The following is a 23,831-nucleotide window of genomic DNA, read 5'->3' on the forward strand; positions in this document are numbered from 1 at the left end:
ATTGATTTTCGTTATGTTTAGAAAGTATAGTGAACTATAGTTTGAAACTATAATGAAAAATTCAAGAAGAGGTATTCTGTGGGGAGGTAGAGATAAGGGATTAGAGTTTAAAAGTTTGAGAATAGAGATTAAGATTTGTATGTACTCAGCATAAGCAAACTGAAACATAAGCCAGTACCAGTTCACCAAGAGAAAAAAGCATATATGCAGATCAGAGAATGTTGCTCAGTATCTGCTAGAGTGTTAGAGGAAGAAGGTAAGCCAGCAAAGGAGAGAAGCGGCAGTCGTCCGGAGCTGGGAAATACTACTCTGTGCTCGTCTTCCTCTTCTGTGTATGGGAATCCTCTGTACCTCTCCACAGTAATTTGAGTGTATTTTTCTTGCCTTGTTCATACCTCATTACTGTCTCTAAACCAACATGTCTAGATTTTCTATATACTTACCTCCCTTGCTTTATAATCATTTTTTAGGTTTTTTCAAAACTGACTAGTTCTAAATTCGATAGTAAGATATTTTCAAGGCCCTGAGTCCAAAGCTATATCTAATTTCAGTAGCTTGTCAGGAGAATAAAACTAGGGGCGCCTGGGTGGCTCAGTCATTAAGCTTCTGCCTTCGGCTCCGGTCATGATCCCAGGGTCCTGGGATCGAGCCCCACATCGGGCTCCCTGCTCCGCAGGAAGCCTGTTTCTCCCTCTCCCACTCCCCCTGATTGTGTTCCCTTTCTCGCTGTGTCTCTCTCTGCCAAATAAATAAATAAAATCTTAAAAAAAAAAAAAGAAAGAAAGGAACGGGGTGCCTGGGTGGCTCAGTCGTTAAGCATCTGCCTTAGGCTCAGGTCATGATCCCAGGGTCCTGGGATCCAGCCCTGCATCGGGCTTCCTGCTCGGCGGGAAGCCTGCTCTTCCCTCTCCCACTCCCCCGCTTGTGTTCCCTCTCTCGCTCTGTCAAATAAATAAAATCTTAAAAACAAAAAAAGAATAAAACTAGTGTCTCACCAGAATTTTAGCTACTCACCAGGAGACCCAGTCTCTAAAAATATATAAATACATTTATTTTGAAGCGTGAGTTAATTCTGAATATTTTCTAAGTGAATAACAGAATTCTTGTGGGTGGGGGGAGTACAAGGGAAAGTTGGAGGAAGAAAGTTCCAGAAAGCCAGAGAGAGAAAACAGATGTACTTTAAAATCATTGATCATGAAAGACAATATAAAATATTTGTTTCATATTATAAGTTTCAGCCTATGCTGAAGCTAAGGCTGCTACAATTGATAGGAAGGAGAAATGGATCTCTCTTTTGAGTACCCAGAAGTCTAAGCGACTGCCATTCTTTTGTGTCTGAAAACGTACATATCGGGGCACCTGGATGGCTCAGTTGGTTGTGTCTGACTTCGTGATCTTGGGGTCCTGGGATCGAGCCCCACATCTGGCTCCATGCTCAGTGGGGAGACTGCTTCTTCCTATGCGTCTCCCTCTCCCCACTCATGCTCTCTCTGTGTGTCTCTCTCTTAAATAAAAAGAAAAAAAAAAGAAAACGTACATATCTAAAGTACTGTGAAAAGGAAGCATTTTTGTATGATAACACAAAATCCTGACTTTAAAAAAATGTCTAAATACAACCTTTCAATTTTTTCAGAGGAGACGCGAAAACGAGGCTTATTTCAATGGCTTGAGTCTCTTCAGATTGATAACACCACCTCTCCAGACCTGCAGCTCACTGTTGGAGCCGTGATTGTGGAGGAAATGAGAGCAGCCATAGAGAAGGAGACGGGTTTTCAGTGTTCAGCTGGAATTTCACACAATAAGGTGAACATGTACTTTCCTAAGAAGCAATCTGAAAAATCTGCAGAAAATGCTTATCTATATAGTTGTATCCAAAATATTTCCTTAATGACTGAACTATCTATAGAAAGGAGGTTAATGTTAATCTTTGAATTTTATATACAAATCTATTTCACTTGCTGAATATCCTAGTATTATCTCACTATCTTTGTGGTATTGCCTGAGTATTTTAGGCTTTTGCCTATTCCCTCTTTTCTAATGAGGAATAAGAAAGATGGAATAATAAAATTTTATTAATTTGGACCACTATTTTGATTTAGGGAATACAGACAATTGTCAATAATCCAGGGGCAGAATAACTGGTTTTCTTATTAAAGTACAGTCAGGGTCTGGGATCTTTGTCCCCTTCTGACTAGGCTCAATAATTGGGCAGTGGCTGATTATTCCTGGTTACTGCCTTTTCCCTCTTCCTCCAATTGCCAAACTATCCCACAGAGTTTTAGAATATTTTTCTGATTGGGTGAAGGGAGGGGAAACCAAAGTCCCACTGTAGTAATTTACATGAGACTAAATATTGCCTAGTAGAAGTTCCAGAGAATTTCTCCAGTGAATTTAAAGGATGATTTTATACTTTTCCTACCAATTATAATTTGTGAAATGATACCACTGAAGCACCTTATTCTTTCAAAAGAGTTCTCAAGGGCGCCTGGGTGGCTCAGTTGGTTAAGCGACTGCCTTCGGCTCAGGTCATGATCCTGGAGTCCCGGGATCAGTCCCGCATCGGGCTCCCCGCTCGGCAGGGAGTCTGCTTCTCCCTCGGACCCTCCCCCCTCTCATGCTCTCTATCTCATTCTCTCTCTCAAATAAATAAAATCTTTAAAAAAAAAAAGAATTCTCAAGGATTTAAATTTTGTTTTTTTTTTAATTTTGAAGCCTTGTTTCTAGCATAAGATGTTTGCTATTGGAGGGTGTTTTTGAGTCCAATCTCATATAACAGAAACTTAAATTATGGTAAACTGTGTTAAATCCAGGACTCAAAATGGACTAACCATTAATCAAGAAATATAAATAATAAATGGAGTAGGGTAAAACAGGTTGGTTTCAGCATTTTTGTATGGACATACTAAGAAATGCATCTTATAGAAGTTTCTTCTGCAGCTTCTCTGGGCTTTTTACCCTCTTGAAGTGGGAGAACCTTAAGGAATAGATGGGGATGGAAAAAATGACTAAAGGAAAACTGAGAATAGAAGATGTGGAAAGAATAATGAGGATGCTGATAATGGGTCATAGTTTCCACTGAGGATGTTGTGGGATACCAAGGTTTAGAGATGTCTTGAGTTTCTGGTTTTGTTTTTGGTTTTAATGTGGAAACCATTAGTTACAGCCCTTAAGCTGTGCCTGGTTTGTGTGTGTGTGTGTGTGAATATTCACGAACTCTCTGTGGGGGTGAGGTTGTCAGTAATGAAGTTTTTATGCTTTCCATGCTCCAGGTCCTGGCAAAACTGGCCTGTGGACTAAACAAGCCCAACCACCAGACCGTGGTCTCACATGGGTCAGTCCCACAGCTCTTCAGCCAAATGCCTATTAGCAAAATGTAAGTATTCAGGGAGTACCTTCAATTTCACTCATATACTTTGTGAGGGCACTCTCTGTTTTTTTCTGTTCCTTATGAAAGACTAGAGCCAGGAAAAGTAGGTAGCCAGGAAAGAAGAAGGGAGATAACACAGGAGATTTTGAAAAACACAGACTTTTTTCCCTAATGAACCTTCAATTCTGGATTATCTGTGGAAATTACTTAATCCTGAATTTTAAAAATGAACTGGTTTTTAGCTGTATATTTAATTTCCCTCTAGCCTTTTTATTCATGTCTGTTACTAAATAACAAAACAAATAGAAATTTTACTTCCTATTTTTCTTCTAATATGATATCAAGGTGTTCAGGGCTGCTGAACTGCTCCCAAACTAGGTATGAGAGAAAAAGCCAAATAAAATGAATAACTAGGCTATGCATACCAATGTGGGTCCTTGGCAAGGGTGTATAATGTTGTGGAAGGGACAAGATGTTAACAGTTGAAAGCAACAGTGAAAGTGCTATCAAGACTGTACATGAGTGAAGCGCCTGGGTGGCTCAGTTAGTTAAGCATCTGCCTTCGGCTCAGGTCATGATTCCAGCCCCACATCTAGCCCACATGGGGCTGCTTCTCCCTCTCCCTCTGCCAGTCCTCCCCTCCCCCGGCTTGTACTCTCTGGCTCTCTCTATTAGTGTCAAATAAATAAATAAAATCTTAAAAAAAAAAAAAGGACTGTACATGAGTAGTTGCTGAATGAGTTGTATGGGTAGTTACCAGAGTCCATAGAAGAGAAATCTGAGGATTTATGAAAAAGACAAGAGATTTTGTTTTGTCAGATGAGAATTGATGAGCAATTCTGATTTCAATAATGTTTTGAACACAAAGAGGGGAAAAGTATAAGGTATTTTCAGTGAGCTGGGACATAAACTAGTTTAACTGGACCAAAATGAAGAAGATATGTGCTAGAAATAGGACTGAAAAGGTAGGTTGAGGACAGATTATAGGAAGCCTCAAAGGCCAAGCTTAAGAATTATTATTATATTCTTTTTTTTTTTTTTTTAAGATTTTATTTGACAGAGAAAGAGAGAGCACAAGCAGGGGGAGCGGCAGGTAGAGGGAGAAGCAGGCCTCCCCACTGAGCAGAGAGCCCAACTCCGGGCTCGATCCCAGGACCCTGGGATCAGGACCTGAGCCAAAGGCAGACGCTTAACTGGCTCAATCACCCAGGTGCCCCTGGGGTTAGAATTTTAATCCCTCAATGGGACAGTAGATCCTGTACAATTGGAAGTTTTATATACAGTTGACTTGAAAACTAATCAATGACTTTAAATATTTTTTTAAAGATTTTATTTATTTATTTGACAGAGAGAGACACAGTGAGAGAGGGAACACAAGCAGGGGGAGTGGGAGAGGGAGAAGCAGGCTTCCTGTGGAGCAGGAAGCCCGATGCGGGGCTCGATCCCAGGACCCTGGGATCATGACCTGAGCCGAAGGCAGACGCTTAACGACTGAGCCACCCAGGTGCCCCTAATCAACGACTTTAACCTTTTGTTTATGCTATTGTTGATCTTCCCAGGTCCTAACTCCCAGAGTATTTGAATTTCCAGAATCATTCAGTCTTATACTAGAAAATTAATAGTTTACAGGACTGACCAATATGTGCTCTGATTTTCCCTGAATCCTCTGGAGAGCTATTTACACAAGCAAAATTTCTTATGTCTGCTGCTAACCAGATATTTATGATGTGACCTATAAATTCTTTATCTCTTTTGTTAGCCGTAATCTTGGAGGAAAGCTAGGTGCCTCTGTCATCGAAATCCTGGGGGTGGAATACATGGGTGAACTGACTCAGTTCACTGAATCCCAGCTCCAGAGTCATTTTGGGCAGAAGAATGGGTAAGTGATTCCTAATACTTTTCAATCATAACCTTTATGGAGATGCTAAATTCAAATATGGACAAAAGCATCCAGTAAAATTTAGACCTATCTTTAAGTTAACATTTGTTCCTCGAGGTAATATCACTGGTCCTTTTGCTTTAAAATATTAAATCACTGTGGCCTGTCAGTCTAGAGTAGTTTTTCATTTACCTAAATAGGTTGATAGGCTTGGGTATATACATCATTTTTGTGTGCTAAAATGCTGATAATTCCCTTAAAATCTTTGTAAGTAAGTACCAAAAAACTTGGGGATATGAATCAGTGGTTTGCTTGGTACTTTTCCAAAAATACAAATGATGACTTGACTTTAAAAAAGCATAACCAAGTGTTCCTCTCCTTGGCAATATATTGCACTAGAATTCTTTGGGAAGGGCAAGGATTCTGTCAGGGGTGAAGTATACTTAATTTTGGACATATTTTTCCTTTTCCATGAAGGAGATAAAAGGGTAGCGCAATGTAGGTATTTTATTTTAACAAAAATAAGCATTTGCTTTCACCTTAAAGTTTTTTTGCTGCTTTTATTAGATCTTGGCTATATGCCATGTGCCGTGGGATTGAACATGAACCGGTTAAACCCAGGAAACTACCTAAAACCATTGGCTGCGGCAAGAACTTCCCAGGAAAGACGGCCCTGGCTACTCGCGAACAGGTAGGCAGGCATTCTTGATGAGAACATTGCCTCTTTTACAGGGATTAGTGGGTAGGTTTTGGCAACTGCAGAAAGTTTAATAATTTAGATGGGACCTTTCGGTTGTAAAGTATGAAGGTCTTTTTTTGTGTGTGTTGAAAATGGAGCTTATTTTTTCCACCCAAAAAGAAATAAAATGGAACTAACTGAAGTTTGAAATGGAATTACTCAGTTTTTGAGTAGTGGTAACTTGGAAGGCCTGGGATATTATGCCCCAAGTTTGTATGTGTTCTTTTTTCTCAGAGCTGAAACATGCCTGAAGTTCACCTGATGGCATGCCAGCTGGAAAAGAAAATGAAAATCTTGAGCTAGGGCAGGTCAGAAAATTTCTATGATCTGGTGATCCCTTGGTTATGGGGGAGATTTTATTGTACAGTTATATTTGTGGGAGAACTGAACAAATCCTCCATCTAGTACTATAACAAACCTAGAATTTTTAAATGAAAGATTAAAGTCTCAACACTTTTTTAGGTACAATGGTGGCTTTTGCAATTAGCCCATGAACTAGAGGAGAGACTAACCAAGGACCGAGATGATGTAAGATTTTCTTTCTTTATTCTTGGGGTGAGATTTGGGATTTAATTACCAGTTGTTAATTACCTGGAGAAGTAGAGACAAAGATACAAAAAGATACCAGACTAGGACATTTTTTTTTTAATATATATATTTTTAAATTTGACAGAGAGAGATACAGCGAGAGAGGGAACACAAGCAGGGGGAGTGGGTGGGGGAGAAGCAGGCTTCCTGCTGAGCAGGGAGCCCGATGTGGGGCTCGATCCCAGAACCCTGGGATTATGACCTGAGCCGAAGGCAGACGCTTGACGACTGAGCCACTCAGGCGCCCCTAGACTAGGAAATTTTAAGAAATCTTTTATCTTCTTCCATAGAACTCCCATAAAACTCAACATGATCTTTGAAAGCCTAGAACTGTGAACATACGACTACCTCATCCCCCTCATTACTATTTGCCTCTACTCTTTTGTATATTTCTTATCTAACCCCTCCTGCAATCCTGAATATACAGCGGCTCTTCATCAGAATACAGAGCCATTAAAAAGGGCATTCAGGGATTAGACTGTAAATTATTGCAACTTAAATATAGTCCAAGTGACAGAGAATTACTGGCAGTTTTAGAGATAGAGTATGAAGTCAAAGATTTGACATCTGATGATTAGTTTATCCTTTCCTTAAAAAAAAAAAAAAAGCTTTATTGGGGTGCCTGAGTGGCTCATTCAATTAAGCATCTGCGTTCGGCTCAGGTCATGATCCTGGGGTCCTGGGATCGAGCCCCTTCTCCCTCTCCATCTCTCTTGTTCTCTCTCTCAAATAAGTAAATTAAAAAAAATCTTTAAAAAATAGCTTTATTGGTATATATTTTACATACCATAAAATTCACCCATTTACAGTATACAGCTCGTAGTTTGAACTTAGTATATTCCAGAAGTGTTTCAACCATTCCACAATCAAGAACATTTCTAGGCAACCGCTAGTGTGCTTTGTCTTCATAGACTTACTATTCTGGACATTCCCTGTAAGTGGACTAAAGCAGTATGTGGCCTTTTGGCTGGCTTCAAATCTTTTGGTTAACATAATAGTTTCAAGACTCACTCATAGTGTAACATGTATCAGTATCTTTTTTCCTTTTATGAATGAATAATATTTTATTGTATGGATATGCCATATTTTGTTTATCCATTCATCAGTGAATGGATATTTGAGTTGTTTCCACTTTTTGGCTATTATGAACAGTGTTGCTATGAACATCAATGTACGGATATTTGTGTAGACATGTTTCCTTTCTCTTGGGTGTGTGCCTAGGATTAGAATTGCTGGTTCACATGGTAACTATATTTAGCATTTTGAAGAACTACCAGACTGTTGCTGTACTGTGTTACATTCCCAGCAATGTAAAAAGGGTTTAATTTCACTATATCCTTGTTACTGTCTTTTTCTTATTTTAACATAATAGTGGATATGGTTTTCAGGTGCTTGTTGGCCATTTTCTTATCTTCTTTGGAGAAATTTGTCAAGATCCTTTGCCCATTTTTGAAGTGGTTTATTTGTGTCTTCATCATTGAGTTTTTAGAGTTCTATATTCTGGGGTCTAAGTCCCTTGTCAGACAAATCATTTGCAAATATTTTCTTCCATTCTGAGGGTTTTTTCACTTTCCTGATGGTATTGTTTGATATGTTCTCTCGTGTTTCCACATATAGGAGTCCTACAAGTCAGCTGTACACTGTCAGAAATCATCCACAACTACCTGTTTGCCCCTTGTTAGCTGAATTGGTGGTGGTGAACGTTTGTTCTTTGGTGGGCCATATAAAGAGGGAGAGGATCCCAGTTGTTACGGGCCTACTTGCCTTTGCTCACTAGGTGTCGCTCTGTTCTCATTTATCTTTATAAGGCTTCATAAGGCTTTAAAAGCCTTCAAGTGGGGCTTTTCTTCCCACTTTGTATCTAATGCAACACAGTAGGGATCCCTGGAAATTTATGTCTTTAAGCTTAAAAGGACTTTATGCCAAAAGTAATTCTGGACGTATAAGATCCTTGTCATATCACTGTCTAAAGTACTAATTAAGCGTGATTTTTTCCAAACCATTCTGTCACCCTGGTTCTTAATTTCCTCTTACACAGTTCAGTATATAGAATCCAGATGCTCACAAGAACTTTAGTTCTGGTCTCAATCCTTTTATACCCACAGAATGACAGGGTGGCCACCCAGTTGGCTGTGAGCATTCGTGTACAAGGAGACAGACGTCTCAGCAGCGTGCGCCGCTGCTGTGCCCTTACCCGCTACGACGCTCACAAGATGAGCCACGACGCGTTTGCCGTCATCAGGAACTGTAACACTTCAGGGATCAAAACTGACTGGTGAGTTGAATTCTAGCTTGTTTTCTCAGAAGACACTTGTACCCTAACTTGGTCTAAACTTCGTGGGTATATAGCTTTCTAGTTGGGGCAGGTTCTTGGTGACTCTTGCTAGTAGGACCTACCCCGGCGAGGAACGGCAGAACACAACAGAAACACCAGAACTAAGGCAGCTCAAATAGAGCTTCTGTGCCGACATCTGGTGCATTCCAGTTCTCCGGGGTGGGTTCCAGGGGCAAAGTAAACCAATATTAGCCCTACCTTTGCTGCACTCAGAGGGAACAACCAATTGCATGTGTGAGTATGGAACTCAAGTTTCAAGGATACACTTGGGAACTTCTCTCTCAACACTTGATTGTTCATCTTAAAACTATCTTCCTTGATAATAAAAGCGACCTATATTTATTGATAATCTCAATCTAACATCCCAACTCAATTACAAGCTCCACTGGCATAATACCAAATGTCATATTAAATTTCACTTCATTTGGTAATGAAAAATAACCAAATATATCATTGGAACGTGTTTATTTATTGCTCAGATATTAATGATTTTCAGTATTGGAATCCTTTATTTAACATAGCCTGTTACATTGAAAAAAGTATTTCTATTCACAATGGAAATATAATTATGTGAGAAACAAATTGGTTGTTTAGGGCGCCTGGGTGGCTCAGTTGGTTAAGCGACTGCCTTCAGCTCAGGTCATGATCCTGGAGTCCCGGGATCGAGTCCCACATCGGGCTCCTTGCTCAGCAGGGAGTCTGCTTCTCCCTCTGACCCTCTTCCCTCTCGTGCTCTCTCTCATTCTCTCTCAAATAAATAAATAAAATCTTTAAAAAAGAAATTAAAAAAACAAATTGGTTGTTTACTTATAGATCTATGCTGGATTATAAAAAATAAAAGTTTAACCTGAAACTAATGTGATATTGTGTCAACTAAATATTCATTGAACACCTAAGTTATTGCTTATCTAACTCTGTGGATACTACTGTATGTGCAGACCTACAATATGATGGGGTCTCTAAAGCTGGAATCTTTTGTTCTTTGTGTGGAATATTTTATTTAACTTTTACTTCCTGGTATATGTGTTTATTTTCACATATTGAACAGTTTCACTGAACTAAAAGATAAATATGATACTGTGTTCATATGAAACCTTATAAGTTGACAGACTCTAATATTTACCAGGAGTGTGAAATCTGTTGACAGGGAAGCATCAAAATGATCTGATTATAAGTGTCCAAAAGCATGAAACCAGGGGATAGTGAGATACTGTCATAACAGTTTTAAAACGGCATTTACTCTTTACCTCATTGAGAGACTAATCTGTATATAAAAGCATGTTTTATCTTCTGAAATTCAACTAATGTGAAAATTATTTGAGTAATTAGACATAATGAGTAACTCTATGGCAGGCATTTCTTGAAATGTTTCTGAGACTAGGTTAGGTAATTCCAGTTGTGGGATTTCATTCTCTAGAAATTCGAGTTGAAAGTCTGTCAGAATGAGGGTTATAACGGTGGTGCCCTCTTTAAAAACAGAATGGGTAACAGGATTTTATCACGAGAATTCCCAATCTAAATATTCTAAAGCTTTTTTGTTGACCTGACTAAAATTTCTTGCCTCAATCCTAAATTATAACTGTTCTTATGTATCTTCTGATATACCTTATGAATACCTAGCTGTCAGGGGACCCATTTTATATATGTCTGACCTGGTTAGATGTTCACCAAGTCAGCAGTTCTCAAGATGTGGTCCTAAGCCAGCAACATCAGCATCACCTAGGAACTTGTTAGGAAGGCATATTCTCTGCCTATTCCAGGTCTACTGAATCTGTACTAATCTGATGCCCTAATATTTAAGAACACTGCAGTAATAGTTTCCTCTTGTGGCAGAATCATAATCCCAAGTCATTTACAAACTACGTATATGACCTAGTGCTAATCTTGTTCCTTTACTTTCTATACAGGTCCCCTCCCCTCACAATGCTCTTCCTCTGTGCTACCAAATTCTCTGCCCCTGCCCCTTCATCTTGCACAGACATCACCACCTTCTTGAGCAACGACCCAAGTTCTCTGCCAAAGGTGCCAGTTACCAGTCCAGAAGCTAAGACCCAGGGATGTGGCCCAGCAGTGACAGCCACTAAGAAAGCAACCACTTCTCTGGAATCATTCTTCCAAAAAGCTGCAGAAAAGCAGAAAGTCAAAGAAGCTTCACTGTCATCTCTTACTGCCACTACCCAGGCCCCCATGAGCAATTCACCATCCAAGCCCTCCTTACCTTTCCAAACCAGTCGTATTACGGGAACTGAGCCCTTCTTTAAGCTGAAGAGTCTACTTCTAAAACAGAAACAGCCTAATAATCCTTCAGTTTTCTTCACTCCACAAAATCCACAGTCCAGCTGTAAAGAGTTAACAAACTGTCTTCCAGCGGAGTGTCCAGACTGCACCCCTGTCTGTCAAGCATTGAAGCTAGGATCCTCTAAAACAACTCCTACAGAGATAGATTTGGCCCAGAACAGCCCAAGCAGGCTTGCTTCTTTAACTTCCAGCTCTGCTCTGGAGGTGGCTCAGAAATCAACTACTACCCCAATTCCTATGGCAGCTGAGGACCAAGTGCCCTGTGAGAAGTGTGGCTCTCTGGTACCTGTATGGGAGATGCCAGAACATATGGACTATCATTTTGCATTGGAGTTGCAGAAATCCTTTTTGCAGGCCCACTCCTCAAACTCACAGGCTGTTCCTGCCAGTTCTCCTCAAAGCAAAAGAAATCCCAAGAGCCCTTCAGCCTCCAGTAATAAACGCCCTAGGCCTGAGGGCATGCAGACATTGGAATCATTTTTTAAGCCATTAACACACTAGTGCTGCCCTCAGGCTTGTTGCAGGGTTTTAATAGTTTACCTGTAAACTAGGAGGTGGAAATATGCTCACTTCGCAAGGAAATCTGTAACTTTATGAAATTTTTAGTAAGAGAAATAATCCAGTTAGATGCGGAGTTGAAACTCCCATCTCTTCACATGCATGGATCCCAATTCCATTGCCGACACAGATGTAAAAACTAACTTATCTTGCAGATTATCACTGCTTTGAGTTTTTTAAGATTTTATTTATTAGAATGAGAGAGAGAGAGAGCATGAGAGCAGGGAGGGTCAGAGGGAGAAGCAGACTCCCCGCTGAGCAGGGAGCCTGATGTGGGACCCAATCCTGAGACTCCAGGATCATGATTTGAGCCGAAGGCAGTCACTTAACCAACTGAGCCACCCAGGCACCCCTGCTTTGAGTTTTTAATCATCAGAGTTTAGGGAGGCGGTGTCAGAGTACAAATGTGTGGGCCTCGAAGCCTAGGAGAGGCACTTTCCTCAACTGATAAACCTTACAGATTATGGGAGATTAAGGACAGTGTATTTAAAGTGCGTGGCTTAAAGATGGCACAAAATAGGAACTGAGAAAAAAAACGCTTTTTTTTTTTTGAAATTTTCCCCAAGCTTTGTGACGGGGGCAGTTCAGGTAATGCTTTGACCAAAATGTGAGGTTTGAGAACATGAGGTGAAGACCTGAAACCCTAAAGTGATAACTAGTTTAGGGTAGGGCTCTGTACACAGAAGCTACTCAATAAATACTGCATTTCATACAAGTAAATCCTGTTATGGCCACAGTTTTAGCCACTGGCCCTTCTACCTCTTGCATTTGGTCTAGTGTAGAATGAGATTGTTAATGAACCAGTTCAGGAATCCTGTTTAGATTGGGTAAGTCATGCTCAGAACTAGATCATCTCTAGAATCTTCCTAGGCTGAGTGTGATTTTGAAGAACAGCAGCATCAGGGTCATCAGGGAACTTGTTAGAAATTGTCTTAGCCTTGGGGCGCCTGGGTGGCTCAATCGTTAGGCGTCTGCCTTCAGCTCAGGTCGCAATCCCAGCTGGGGTGCTGGGGTCCTGGGATCGAGCCTCGCATCGGGCTCCCTGCTCTGCGGGAAGCCTGCTTCTCGCTCTCCCACTCCCCCTGCTTGTGTTCCCTCTCTTGCTGTCTCTCTCTGTCGAATAAATAAAATCTTTAAAAAAAAAAAAAGTTCCAGCCTTACCCCCATTCCTACTGAATCAGAATCTGTATATTAACAGGATTCTCCAGGGTGTTTGAGAAATACTGATCTAGAAGATGCCGTGGCCAGCCAGGTTTGTAGAGGGCAATGACATTTACTTAAACCCTAAAGTACAAACTTAAGAGGTAGTGCTTGGCTTTCAGGGTCACTGGCATGTTCCTCTCTTCCCTTCTGATGTCTGAATATTTAGCTTAGGGTTTATTGTAGCTTTCTGCACTTGTCCGTGTTTATAGTACTGTGTTCTTAATCTGCATTCTTCTATGTGGAAAACCAGCTTTTTTGATATGGGAAACCTTGTGTTACACAGAGAACCCAACTGAAGATGAATTGAACTAGGTGGTGTTGGGGGAAGTGAGTAGGAAGAATGGTGTACGTATCCCTCCTCTCATACATAATACACAAACCAGCTGCTTTTCAAACTTATTTATAAATTGTGGGGTCTGTATTTGGTTTGAAGAAGGGGGCAGCATTTGAAGAATGCTGAGTGTAGCAGAAAATTACTTCTTCATTCAAAAATATTTTCCTCTTGTAGCAGTTGAATACTGTGTACCTGGCCCTTTCCTACTAGTAGATTTGTAGTTTCTTGAGGGCAAGAATTCTTCACAGTGCCTTGCACATAATAAGTGCTTGAGATTCACTGGATGAAACATATGTAGTAAATAATTTTAGATGGATTACTGGAACTGGGAGTAAAAATGTACATGCCACTGGTGTGGTGCTAGGGGGGCTGCTTTATACATCTTTTTGTCCTCCTAAATGTTCCATTAATGTATCAAAGTATAACTCACTGGTTCCTGAAGATGTCTTACTAAATACTGGTATCATGGGACACCTGCGTGGCTCAGTCGGTAAAAGCGCCTGCCTTCAGCTCAGGTCATGATCCCTCAGTCCTGGGATTGAGTCTCGCCTGCTGCTTTCTCTGCCTGCCCCCCGCCCCCAACTTGTGTGTGCTCTCTCTCTGACAAATAAATGAATAAAAACTGCAAAGAAAAAAGTATTCAACTGATTCACGAGAAATTCCTTTCTTAATCCAGTGAAAAGTAAAAAAAAAAAAAAAAACCAAAAACCTAAAATGAAGCAATACTCTCCTTCGGTTACTATACAGATTAAGTGGAACAAATTTTGAACACTTTGATTGGAAAGAGTCATATAGAAAAGCAATGTGGTAGAAACTCTGGTTTCATTGGACTTCTAGAGGCCAAGACGGGGGGAATGGGTAACTAGTCACGACAATACCAGCAGCACGCCTTCTGTTTTCTTGGAAATGCCAACCCTGCCCCAGCATACTGACAATTAGCCTGTGGAGGGGACAGCAGATGGACATGCAAAAGTCAGTGTTGGGTGAAAAGCCATAGTACCTTTTTGCTGAATACAACCTACTCTCATGGCTGTTTATCAGCAACGGCACAGAAGGAAGTAAATAGCTCTTAGTCCCCAACACAGGAGGAAGGGGAAGTTCTTCAACCACAGGCTTCTACAGTAGCAAGTTAAGCCAGTGACATTTTTTTAAAAACAGCAGAGCTTGGATAGTTAGAGAAGCTACTACTTTAAAACCCTGGAGATGGGGGCGCCTGGGTGGCTCAGTCGGTTCAGCTTCCCACTCTTGATTTCAGCTCACGTCATCATCTTGGGGTCTTGAGATCAAGCCCTGTGTCAGGCCCAGCTTGGGAGATTTTCTTCTCTCTCCGTCCGCCCCCCCGCCCAACAACCAACCCGGCTGCTCGCTGGCTCGCACTCTCCCTCTTAAAAACAAACAAACAAAACCCTGGAGACAGAATGCCTCATGGGACCTTGGGCCACATTTATCATCAAGTTTCTTTGGTAAGGATCAGTACTCAAAACGCAGTCCCATAAAACATGACAGGTACTCTGAACACAAACAGGAAGAAAGGACTAAGGTTTTGCTGGGTGGCCCTCAGAGCTCCAAGAAGCCAGTTTAGGCTACGTAAACTTCACTTCAGGCTATTTTGCATTGCTAGGGAAAGGCTGAGGGCCAGATTACCACGACTCTAAAATCCATTCTTCATTAAGTAGCTGGCATGCTAATCTCCAAATCTCTGACAGGCACAGGAGCGGTCTCCTCACCACTGTGACCACAGCAGGGGGCCACCTCCTCAAAGGTGGGGTGGTTACCTATCTCAGCTGAAAAGGCGGCAGTTCCACTTTCTATTCTGCTCACTCCGAGAACTATGCAAATAGGCCAGAATAGCCAGGTCACAATACCAGAACACTGATCGCATGGGAAGGAGAGGAAAGGAAAAATGGTGAGTGAGACACCAGATGGGTTCTTTCCCCATTCAGGGCTCAGCAGTGTTAGGGTTTCACTTGTCTGATCCTGAAGAGGAATCTAGCTCTGGAAGCTGAGCCCGTATCTTAAGCATTAAGCACAGTGTATTCAATAAAACATTTTTTATTCTGTACAATATATACGTGTGTATTTAAATATATATGTATATATCTGTGTGTGTGGATGTATAGATATGTGTGTGTGTGTGTGTGTGTGTATATATACACACACACACACACACACACACACATATATATGCAGAGAAACCTGAACCAACAAATCCCTGAGTCCGGGGAACCCAGGACATTAACAAAGGGAAAGGAGAGAGTCCATGCCCTAAAAGAGTAGGAAATATGGCAACATCTTTCCCTTTCCTCCAGGTTCCCTGCAACAGAGGGAGGACTTACATGGGAGCAGGAAGTGGGGGAAAAGGGTGGCAGGATGAGGAGCTGTGGGTCAGGTCCCCAGTCACTCGTCTGGGAAAGTAAAACACTGTTTGATCCATTATTAAAACCAACACATCACTGCAGAGGAGGGGACAAGACTGATTGACATGCAGCTGACCTTCGGTATGCCAAACCTGAGCTTGGCAGCCCCACGCCTGGGCCAGCACGACAAATAGCACCTGTGGGGCCTATGAGCAGAGAAATGGGAAATGGCCCTTGAGTGAAAAAGGGAAAGGAGACAAAGCTGAGGAACAGACCTCATGTCTCAGCACAAGGTGGGAGCTCTGTCCCTGTGCCATTTCTTCAGACCCTAGGCCACCAGATGGCCAGGAGCAAATGTCTTTTGTCCACAGTCAAGTAGAGATGGGCAACTTACATGGCCTTGAGAAGAGGTATAGAAAAAGGAGTGCTTTCGAGGACCACCCCCAGTTGTTGAGACAATTCCTGAAGTGCAGGGACCACACCGGCGAATCATGCCCAGTCTCGACAGTGGGGCCAAGGTGGCGGTGGTCAGCTCCCTCCAGTAGACAGGCCATGGGGTTGCCAGGGTTGATGAGCCAACCAGGTGGGCACACAGCTGCTGAGCACTGCCCTGAATTCTCCTGTCTTCTCCCTCAGGACCGCCCCTCCCTGGCCACACCGAGCTTGGCACCTCTCTGGAAAGGTGGCAGGGAGCATGGGGCAGAGAGCACCGGTCTCTCCCTTGCCTATTAACACACAGAGCCGCCAACAGTGGGCAGCATGGCCAGAAGTCACCTTATGTATTGTAGGGACAGGAATGGAGCTGTGCCTGCCTGGAGGAGTTCAGAAGCCCATGTTGGCCTGGGCCTCTCCTGCTGCAATGGCTTGTACATCGGTGACATGGCCGATGCCCTTGGTGACACCCTCCCGGAACAGCAGCTTGGCGCCCACCTTCAGGTACTCTGGGTGTTTCAGGAAGCGGAAACGTACCACTGCCTTCTCCCCTGTCCGCAGCTTGTCCTGCAGCAGATACGCCGTCACTCGTCCTGGACAGTGCCTCCCATCCCATTCTCTGCCAGCCTTGGCTCTCCACCCTCAGGGGCCTATCAGCCTTCTACCCACCCAGAGTGGGGCTCTGTCCCCTTTGTGGGATCAGGGAGTTCTCTGTGAGTCTGGGCCAGGCCTCCTTCCTTTCTGGAGGCAGAAGAATTCTAACTTTTCCCTGGAAAAACGGCATGGCTGGGTCCCTCTCACCTTGGCATGGATCTTTTCCACCACTGCTGTCTGACGTACGTTGCCCACGTGTACTGTCACCTGGAAGCCTCGCCGGAACGTGGTGGCATGGAACAGTAGGACTATCTCTGCCTCGAACACTGAGCAGATGGTGGGATTCATCTCGGGGCTCACCATCACCATGCCCTGCGGAGGCACAGCCCCCAGACCAAGGGCAGACCTTGCATTAATCTCTCCCTGCCCCACCACCGTCACACCCTCTTCAGCTCCTGAACCTCTTCCTCTAGGACTTCAAACACAAAGACCTCAGAAGACAATATTCAAAACCCTCCACTTAGAACCCTTCCTTATCCCTCTAATCCTTCTTCGTAATGCTTAGTATTTCTAGGCTCCTGGGCAACGATCCATATTTAAGTACTCTCAGTATTCCAAGCCTTTTTCATACAGTCTATGTAACCAGCTTCTTGGGTTAGAGACTATTTCCTTTGAGTTCCTCTGAAGCATCTTAGGTGCTTCTCATTCAAGCAGCCAGTCTCCCAGGCACTTCTCTTTGGGTTCCCTCTCCAACCCATCCTCCCACCTTACCTTGCGAAGAAGTGCACGGTCAAAGTCCCCGAGGGCCAACGTAGCAGCCTGACCAGCTCGCAGCACACGACAGGCAGAGCGGTTGCGCTGGATGCTGCACACTCTCAGCTCCAGGAAGCAGCCATCGTCCGTGGGGCCCACCACCAGCTGGTCCCCCTCACGGCAAATCCCACTGCGGCCCAGAGGGAAGGTGGCATGGTGTCAGTTTAGCACCCCCCCCCCACAGCCTGCTTCTCTGCGAGGGTCACCCAGAACATTCTTTCCCTTCTAAGCGGACTCCCTCGGTTGGGGGAAGGGGGGGCAGGGGAGGAGGCCCCAGTTCAAGCTTCAGACTCTAATGGCTGATACCTGGAAAGGCCAGTAGTGACGGTGAGAGGTAGTTGCAGCTTTGACACTAAACACACCCTCTGCTTTGAAAAAAGTCTTAAGGGATCTCTCATTTCCCTATGTGGAAGTGATGTCAGGTGCATACAACTGGGGCTCAAGACCCACACTTCTCCCTCCGGAGCCTGGAGATTTCTAGTTAGCGGCAATACTATTTCTTCCCTCCTGAGTCAACAGACTAGCTTTCTCCAGCTCTTCTCATGGTGAAAGCCCAATCCGGAAACAAGCACGTCATTTAGATGGCTCTGTACAACTCCAAGGTCTCCTTAAGGCCACGATGGAGTGTATGGCTGTGTGAGGGCTGAAGGGGGTGGGGAGCAAGCAAAGCAACTCACCTGGAAAGTGTCCCTCCAACAACCGTCCCCACCTCTGGTACTGTGTAGATTTCATCCACCTGAAGCCAAAGAAAATGCTATCAACAGCCAGCCAAGTAGGGCTGGCAAGTCCAAAATCTCTAAACAGGCTCAGGCCTCGGTCAGAATTAGTCCCTCCCAGTTCTCCAACTCACTGCCCGTTCAGGAGGCCAATTACCTGGAATTCCGTCAGCTGCTGCATGAGTTCCTCCTGCTCTTTGCTGTTGGTGAGTGGTGGCAAGATATTCAGAAAGACTTTAAGCAGGTCCAGACTCTCTCCAGACACGCTGGACAGCGTGAAGATAGGAGTGACGCTGTAGAGGGAGGCATGGAATGGACAGATGAGGAAGCTTCTAATAAGAAGCAGAGGCTAGAGCTCCCTGCATGCAACGGGGAGCTTCTGGGGCGGCGGCGGGGGGGGGGCGGGGAGTGGGCAGGGGCACCTCTCTCCTATCTGCTGACCTTGTCAGGAGCTCTGAGTCCTTTCTCTGTGAGCCAGTCAAGGAATGTGGCTCACAAGGCTCATCCCGGAGCCCAAGGGAGACAGCGAATGCCTGGCATAGCACTTTGTCTCCTGGGTCCCAGGCACCAGCAATCCTCCAGGCTGGCTAGCACAGACTCCCTCCCACAATCCCAACCGGAAAAACCACAGAACTGAGCCAGAACTGGTCTTGTCCTGGGGTGGGACGCCACGCGGCAGCCTCCCCCATGGATCAGGGCTCTGGGGTGAGGAAGGCTTACTTGGGTGACTGGGCGAACTGCTGAGCTGCAGTGACAGCGTCATCCTCGGAGGTGACCAGCATGGGGACTTTGTGGCAGCCAGGCTGCTTGAGTACCCGCTCTAGCTGGCGTACTGTCCTCTCCACTGTGGTCTTGGCACACAGGTCCACCTTGCTGACCACGATGAAGAAGGGCACTTTCAGGGCCAAGGCCAGCCCCAGATGCTCCCTTGTGGTGCCAGCTGCCTCAGAGAAGGAAGGCGGGCAGCAGGAGAGGGGTGAGAACGTGGGAGGGCGCAGGGGGGGACAGGAGAGTTCGTCTGACCCCCAGACTCGAGGAGACTCAGGGTAGGAGAGTCAGCACCCCCCACCAGCCCCGTCCCTGCCCCGTACCAATCCCAGTGTTAGCACTGACGAGCAGCAGGGCGCAGTCGGGGCAGTAGGAGGTGAGGCCGAAGATGGTAGTGTGTAGGTACTTGTGGTGGCCTGCCAGGTCGATGAAGGTGATCATCTTGGAGCTGCTTTCACAGATCTCTTCTGCCGTCCGTGAGTCACTGTAATTCACCACCTGGCCCAGAGCCCAGGGCTCTCAGTGCCCCCTGTCAGCCTCCCCAACCCTTTAAGAGTCGCCAGGACCTAAACCAGTCACTGGGTGACCCTGCCTCCTACCCCTGAGCCCCATATCTGATTTAACTCAGCTGATTCCCCATTTCTTTTCTAAGGAGACAGAGCTTGTTCCCTGCCCTCAGGGTCTTCTTCTACACTACTCCAAAAAGTCTGCCCTTGGGCTCTGTCCTTGGGCTCCGTCCTTCACCACTACCATCCCATCCTCAGAGTCTGGCCCCACTGGGTCCCGCTGATTGCATGCACCTCTCCCTTGCTGTTAAAGCCCAGGATCTCGAAGCTGATGCTGGAGGTTCGGCCAGACTGAATCTCATGCAGGTGGCGGAAAAGGTTGAGCCGAGCCCGGCCCCGCCCATTGTCCAGCTCTCCCTGGGTCAGGACTCCAAGCAGAGTCGACTTCCCTGAGTCCACATTGCCCAGGACGGCCACACGGAGGTCTAGGAACTGTGGATGAATTGCGAGAGGTAAGGGCTCCGATCCCTTACATCTCTCCACGGACGGGTGGGTTAAGGGCAGTGACACTCCCTGGGAACCAAATAATGACCTGGACACCCCCAGGTTCTTGGGCCAGTGACCCTCCTGGGGAGCAAGGGTGTGAGAGGTAAGGGAAGGGTGTATGCTCACCTGTTGGTTGTCAGGGACTTTTCGTACCAGCACTTCGGTAATCTTCCGGGGCATGTCGCTGTCATAATCCACTTCCCGCTCCCGCAGAACAGTGATATCTGCCCCGACCCTGTCACAGCAAGGCCACAGCTGCCACATCTCACCTGTACTCTCCCGCCCCCCACCTTCCAACCTGGCTCTGGACCAAATGGCCTTCCCACACCTCCCAACACCCGACTTCGCTTCCTACCACCCTCCAGCCTATTCCACATCCTTTTAAACAAACAAATCTTAAATCAAGGAGCAAAAAAGCCTCGGTCCAATATGGAGGAAGCCAGAACACTAGCCCTCCCCACTTCAGCCCTTTGTCAAGAGCAGGCAGCAGAAGGGAAGTCCCTCGTTGGCCCCTCAGGCCCAAGGTGACTGGGTATTCACAGGTCTGCTCCAGTTAGGTAAAGAGAATGGGGATTGGGAAGCATACTTCTCTGCCATCCGGTGCAGGGTCTTGAGGGACGCCCGCATCTCCTCCTCAGCCAGCCCCACCAGCAGCCCATTGTCCTCTACCCCAATCTGGTAGACAGCCTCACCGCGGCCCTCCTGGAGCCGCCACTTCATCTGTGTCACCAGGTGCTCAAAGCGGTACTGGGATGGATTCACCAGCTTCAGCTTAGGACAGGTGAGGTGTCATAAGAAAATCAAGTCAGAGATGCTCCTCCTAAACCCACATGCTCCACCTGTCCTGCTGTAAGGACCAGGACCTTTCCTTCCCACTTAAAGCCCCTCATCCCTGGTCTCCTCAAACAGTGAGTCCCCCTCCAACAGAATGAGCTACAGAGCCTTTACCCTGAATCATATCCCTAAATTGCTATACATCATGGGGTTGGAAGGATCTCAGAAAAAATCACCCCGTACCAGCAAGGACAACCTGCCCCTCCCCAGCCTAAGACTCACTTTATATTCGATGTTTCCATCTTCAGCCTGAAAAGAAACAGAAAGCAGTTTTGACACACTGTCCTGACCAACTTCTACTTCCCTGATTCCTGCTGGGGCCCAGGCAGCTAACTTGAGAGAGCAGGAACCTCAGTGGCACCTGCTTAGACACAAACCCTCTACTCATTCCCAATGGACCTCTCTGAAGGCCTCTAAGAATATAGTGAGTCACCCGTGTAAGCCAGAAACAAAAATCTAGTCCCTCCTGTCTTTGATTACTGGTGGTATACTCTTCCTAGATGCAAGATCACCGCTTCCTTCTCCCTGGGGCCTCAAACTGTTGCCCCCAGAGGTCCAGATTTCCTCTGTGTTCGGGTTGCTGAGGTCATTCTTTGCCACTGGTCTGGGAGACACCATTTCCTTCCGGCCCACCCCTCTTAGCTGATGTCACCAAGAGTAAGAGGCTGCAAGAGGTTCTGGACCAGGGCCAAAGGGTGAACTCAGCGCTGGTCACTATAAGCCTGATGAGAGACTAGCCCAGGTAAAATGGGGGGCAGGGCTCCAAAGCTGGGGCTGAGATGAAGAGAAGAAACCAGATTCACATGCCTCAGTTGAGGTGAAATCCTGAATCCACCCACACAACCTCCTCTACATCTTCCCTCTATCAGGTGACCCACAACGAAGCAACCTGTTGCCTGAGCCTTCCCCTCTAGGGTGCAACAGGATAAGAGATTTGCTTGTTCTGCCTGTCCTGCATTTTGGCACTCCTCCTCCCTGGCCATTTTTCTTTTTTCCTTCCTGTCATCATTCCATCTCTTCAAGGCCCTCTGACTTCCAGGCTCTAACAGATCTTCACCCACAATCTCTACCCCATGGAGTAAAAGGGAGATCTTTTCCCATTAACAAAGACCTTCCTTTTTATCGTGTTGCTAAAGGTGAAGAATTAGGATGGGTGGCTTCAGAAAAGTGGTACAAGGATGACGGTCTAGGCCAATGGTTCTCAAAGTGTGATCCCAGGACCAGTAGCATTAGCACTGCCTGGGAACTTGTAAGAAATGCAGAGTATCAGGCCCACCTCTGACCTACTGAATCAGAAACTCCAGGGGTGAGGCAGCAATCCAGGTGATTCTGATACATGCTAAGGGTTTGATAACCACTGGCTTAGGCTCTTCCCCCTCGGTCCTCCTTTCCTAAGAGGGACAAAACAGCAGTTATTCTCTGCCTTAGGGATAAATGGGGCAGGAAGCCATCCCCACTTCCTCATAGGACAAAGGGCAAGAGGACTTAAGCCTGACTGTTATCTGTTTTTATGTGTGTGTATATGTGTACTCAGGGACGGAGGCAGAACATATTGCTCTTTTCCCCAGTACTCCCCTCCTCCCCTGTGGAACAAGTTTAGAAAACTGCTGCCTTCTCATCCCAGGATGCAGTCTCCCTTCTATTGCAGAAGGATGAAGCCACGGCATTCTACTTTGCTCTCTCCAAGGGGATGAGAGTGGGATACCCTTTCGCCACTTCTCCTCCTGGGGTTACTGGTTCAGAATGGGGGGGAAATCCTCCCTCCCCAATCTCCCTCCCTGGGGTCCTGACACCAGAAGGAAAGTCCTCCCAGGGGTCCTGGGACCGGAAGGGAGGGTTCTCCTCTCCCCCCCAGTGTTCTGACACCGGAAGGGGGTATCAATTCCCTCTGCCCCGCCTCCCTGGAGTCCCGGGACCGGAAAGAGTGGTTTCCTCTCCTCACCCGCCACTTCTCATGGGGCTCACCTCGGGGGGCAAGTACGGAGGGTTGTTGGCTTTGCCCCCTCTGTTCCTTCCGTTCTTCTTTTTCCCCTTTGGGCCCCCGCAGCCGCTGCTGCCGCCGGCCCCCCTAGCCTTAAGGGTTCCGCCCACGGCCGGGCCCCCTCCGGGCCGGCAGCAGCCGCCGAACAGCTCCGATACCCGCGAGTCCATCCGCCGCTGCCACCAGCCCCCCGCCCGGCCCCTCCCCCCCACCGCCACCGCCGCTGCCGCCGCCGCCGCCGCCGCCGCCCCTACTGCCACCGCCGCGTCCGGCCAGCCAGAGGAGAGCGGGGTGGGGCCCTGCGCAGGCCACGCCCCCGCCCTTCTCTGGCCCGGGGTCGCGTCAGAAACAGCCGCGGGGCACCACGGGAGATAGAGTCCTCAAGCCTGGGACCTCCCCTAAATGAGCTGCCCGATGCCCTACAATTCCCAGGAGGCATTGCAGCTCAAGGGGCCGCGGCGTGGCTTCGGGGCGTAGGCAAGGAGTGCGCCTTTGAGCGCAAAGGCCTAGGGGAGCTGTAGTCTGATTCCCAATCTCCTTGCTCTGAGCCGGTCTTTTCCTAGGGCCTCCTTGGGGGAGAAGTTTAGGGACCCGCGGCCTGGGGTGGGGCAGTCACCCGAGGCGGAGAGCTTACATCAGAATCAAGCTTTGTGGGCGCTCCTTGGTTTGGCCCCTTAGCGAGATCCCAGACAACAGGTTTTGGACCTGGAGAGCTGCAAAGTTCAGGGCGACTGGTCCTTCCAGCCGGCTGGCTCCGCCCCTCCCTCAGTTTCTTCCCCGACAGCTGGCGTGCCGTCGGGGTGAGTCAGGGCGAATGCCAGGGCGGAGGCAGATGGTGGTTAGCCTAATTACGGCTGTTATTGTTGCCATGATTATGCCACCTTTACCCAGTAGTCACTACTTTATTACCAGGCTGGTACCCTCCGGGGGCTGGTTTTAGCAACCCGAGACACCGCGGTGCCACCGACACGAGGCCCGAACCT

At 46.3% G+C, this 23,831-nt stretch overlaps 2 protein-coding genes across 9 annotated transcripts in view; one reads left to right on the plus strand and one right to left on the minus strand.

Annotated features, from left to right (window-relative positions):
• Positions 1 to 12,863, plus strand: part of POLH (DNA polymerase eta) — a 36,694-nt gene extending 23,831 nt beyond the window's left edge. For both annotated transcript variants that reach the window (XM_025890456.2, XM_025890457.2), the window contains 7 exons: positions 1,634 to 1,803; positions 3,270 to 3,373; positions 5,127 to 5,246; positions 5,814 to 5,937; positions 6,448 to 6,513; positions 8,679 to 8,848; positions 10,816 to 12,863. In XM_025890456.2, coding sequence (XP_025746241.1) covers positions 1,634 to 1,803; positions 3,270 to 3,373; positions 5,127 to 5,246; positions 5,814 to 5,937; positions 6,448 to 6,513; positions 8,679 to 8,848; positions 10,816 to 11,707 — 1,646 coding nt within the window. In that variant the 3' untranslated portion in view covers positions 11,708 to 12,863. The remainder of the gene's footprint in view (positions 1 to 1,633; positions 1,804 to 3,269; positions 3,374 to 5,126; positions 5,247 to 5,813; positions 5,938 to 6,447; positions 6,514 to 8,678; positions 8,849 to 10,815) is intronic.
• On the minus strand, positions 1,421 to 23,056 carry GTPBP2 (GTP binding protein 2). Of its 7 annotated transcripts, XM_073905008.1 has the most exons (13): positions 22,833 to 22,971; positions 22,155 to 22,258; positions 21,090 to 21,116; positions 20,620 to 20,804; positions 20,160 to 20,268; positions 19,782 to 19,979; positions 19,305 to 19,479; positions 18,934 to 19,153; positions 18,371 to 18,506; positions 18,175 to 18,233; positions 17,456 to 17,627; positions 16,892 to 17,056; positions 15,338 to 16,657 (listed from the first exon to the last, which is right to left on the minus strand). In XM_073905008.1, the coding sequence occupies exons 2-13, from the start codon at positions 22,203 to 22,205 to the stop codon at positions 16,481 to 16,483; spliced, it is 1,674 nt and encodes a 557-aa protein (XP_073761109.1). In that variant the 5' UTR covers positions 22,206 to 22,258; positions 22,833 to 22,971; the 3' UTR covers positions 15,338 to 16,480. The 7 variants fall into 7 exon arrangements, with proteins under 7 accessions (XP_073761108.1, XP_073761107.1, XP_073761109.1 ...); XM_073905007.1 differs by lacking the exons at positions 15,338 to 16,657; positions 22,155 to 22,258 and adding an exon at positions 1,421 to 1,504 and having other exon boundaries at positions 22,833 to 23,056; XM_073905006.1 differs by lacking the exons at positions 15,338 to 16,657; positions 22,155 to 22,258 and adding an exon at positions 9,359 to 9,676 and having other exon boundaries at positions 22,833 to 23,056.
• Positions 23,057 to 23,831: the final 775 nt, after the last annotated feature.

The sequence above is a fragment of the Callorhinus ursinus genome, unplaced genomic scaffold (assembly GCF_003265705.2).
Source record: "Callorhinus ursinus isolate GAN/ISIS: 27379988/994484 unplaced genomic scaffold, GSC_fseal_2.0 scaffold22, whole genome shotgun sequence".
NCBI lineage: Eukaryota > Metazoa > Chordata > Mammalia > Carnivora > Otariidae > Callorhinus > Callorhinus ursinus.

Bases quoted from the DNA above. Each gene is read 5' to 3' on its own strand.
- GTPBP2 (XM_025890512.2), bottom strand. From the start codon at position 23,018: ATGGACTCGCGGGTATCGGAGCTGTTCGGCGGCTGCTGCCGGCCCGGA. The intron at 18,234-18,370 runs GTAATTGGCCTC...CTTTGGCTTCAG, and splicing joins AGCAGCTGACGGAATTCCAG to GTGGATGAAATCTACACAGT. The intron at 16,658-16,891 runs GTGAGAGGGACC...TATCTGCTGCAG, and splicing joins TGGAAAAGATCCATGCCAAG to GACAAGCTGCGGACAGGGGA.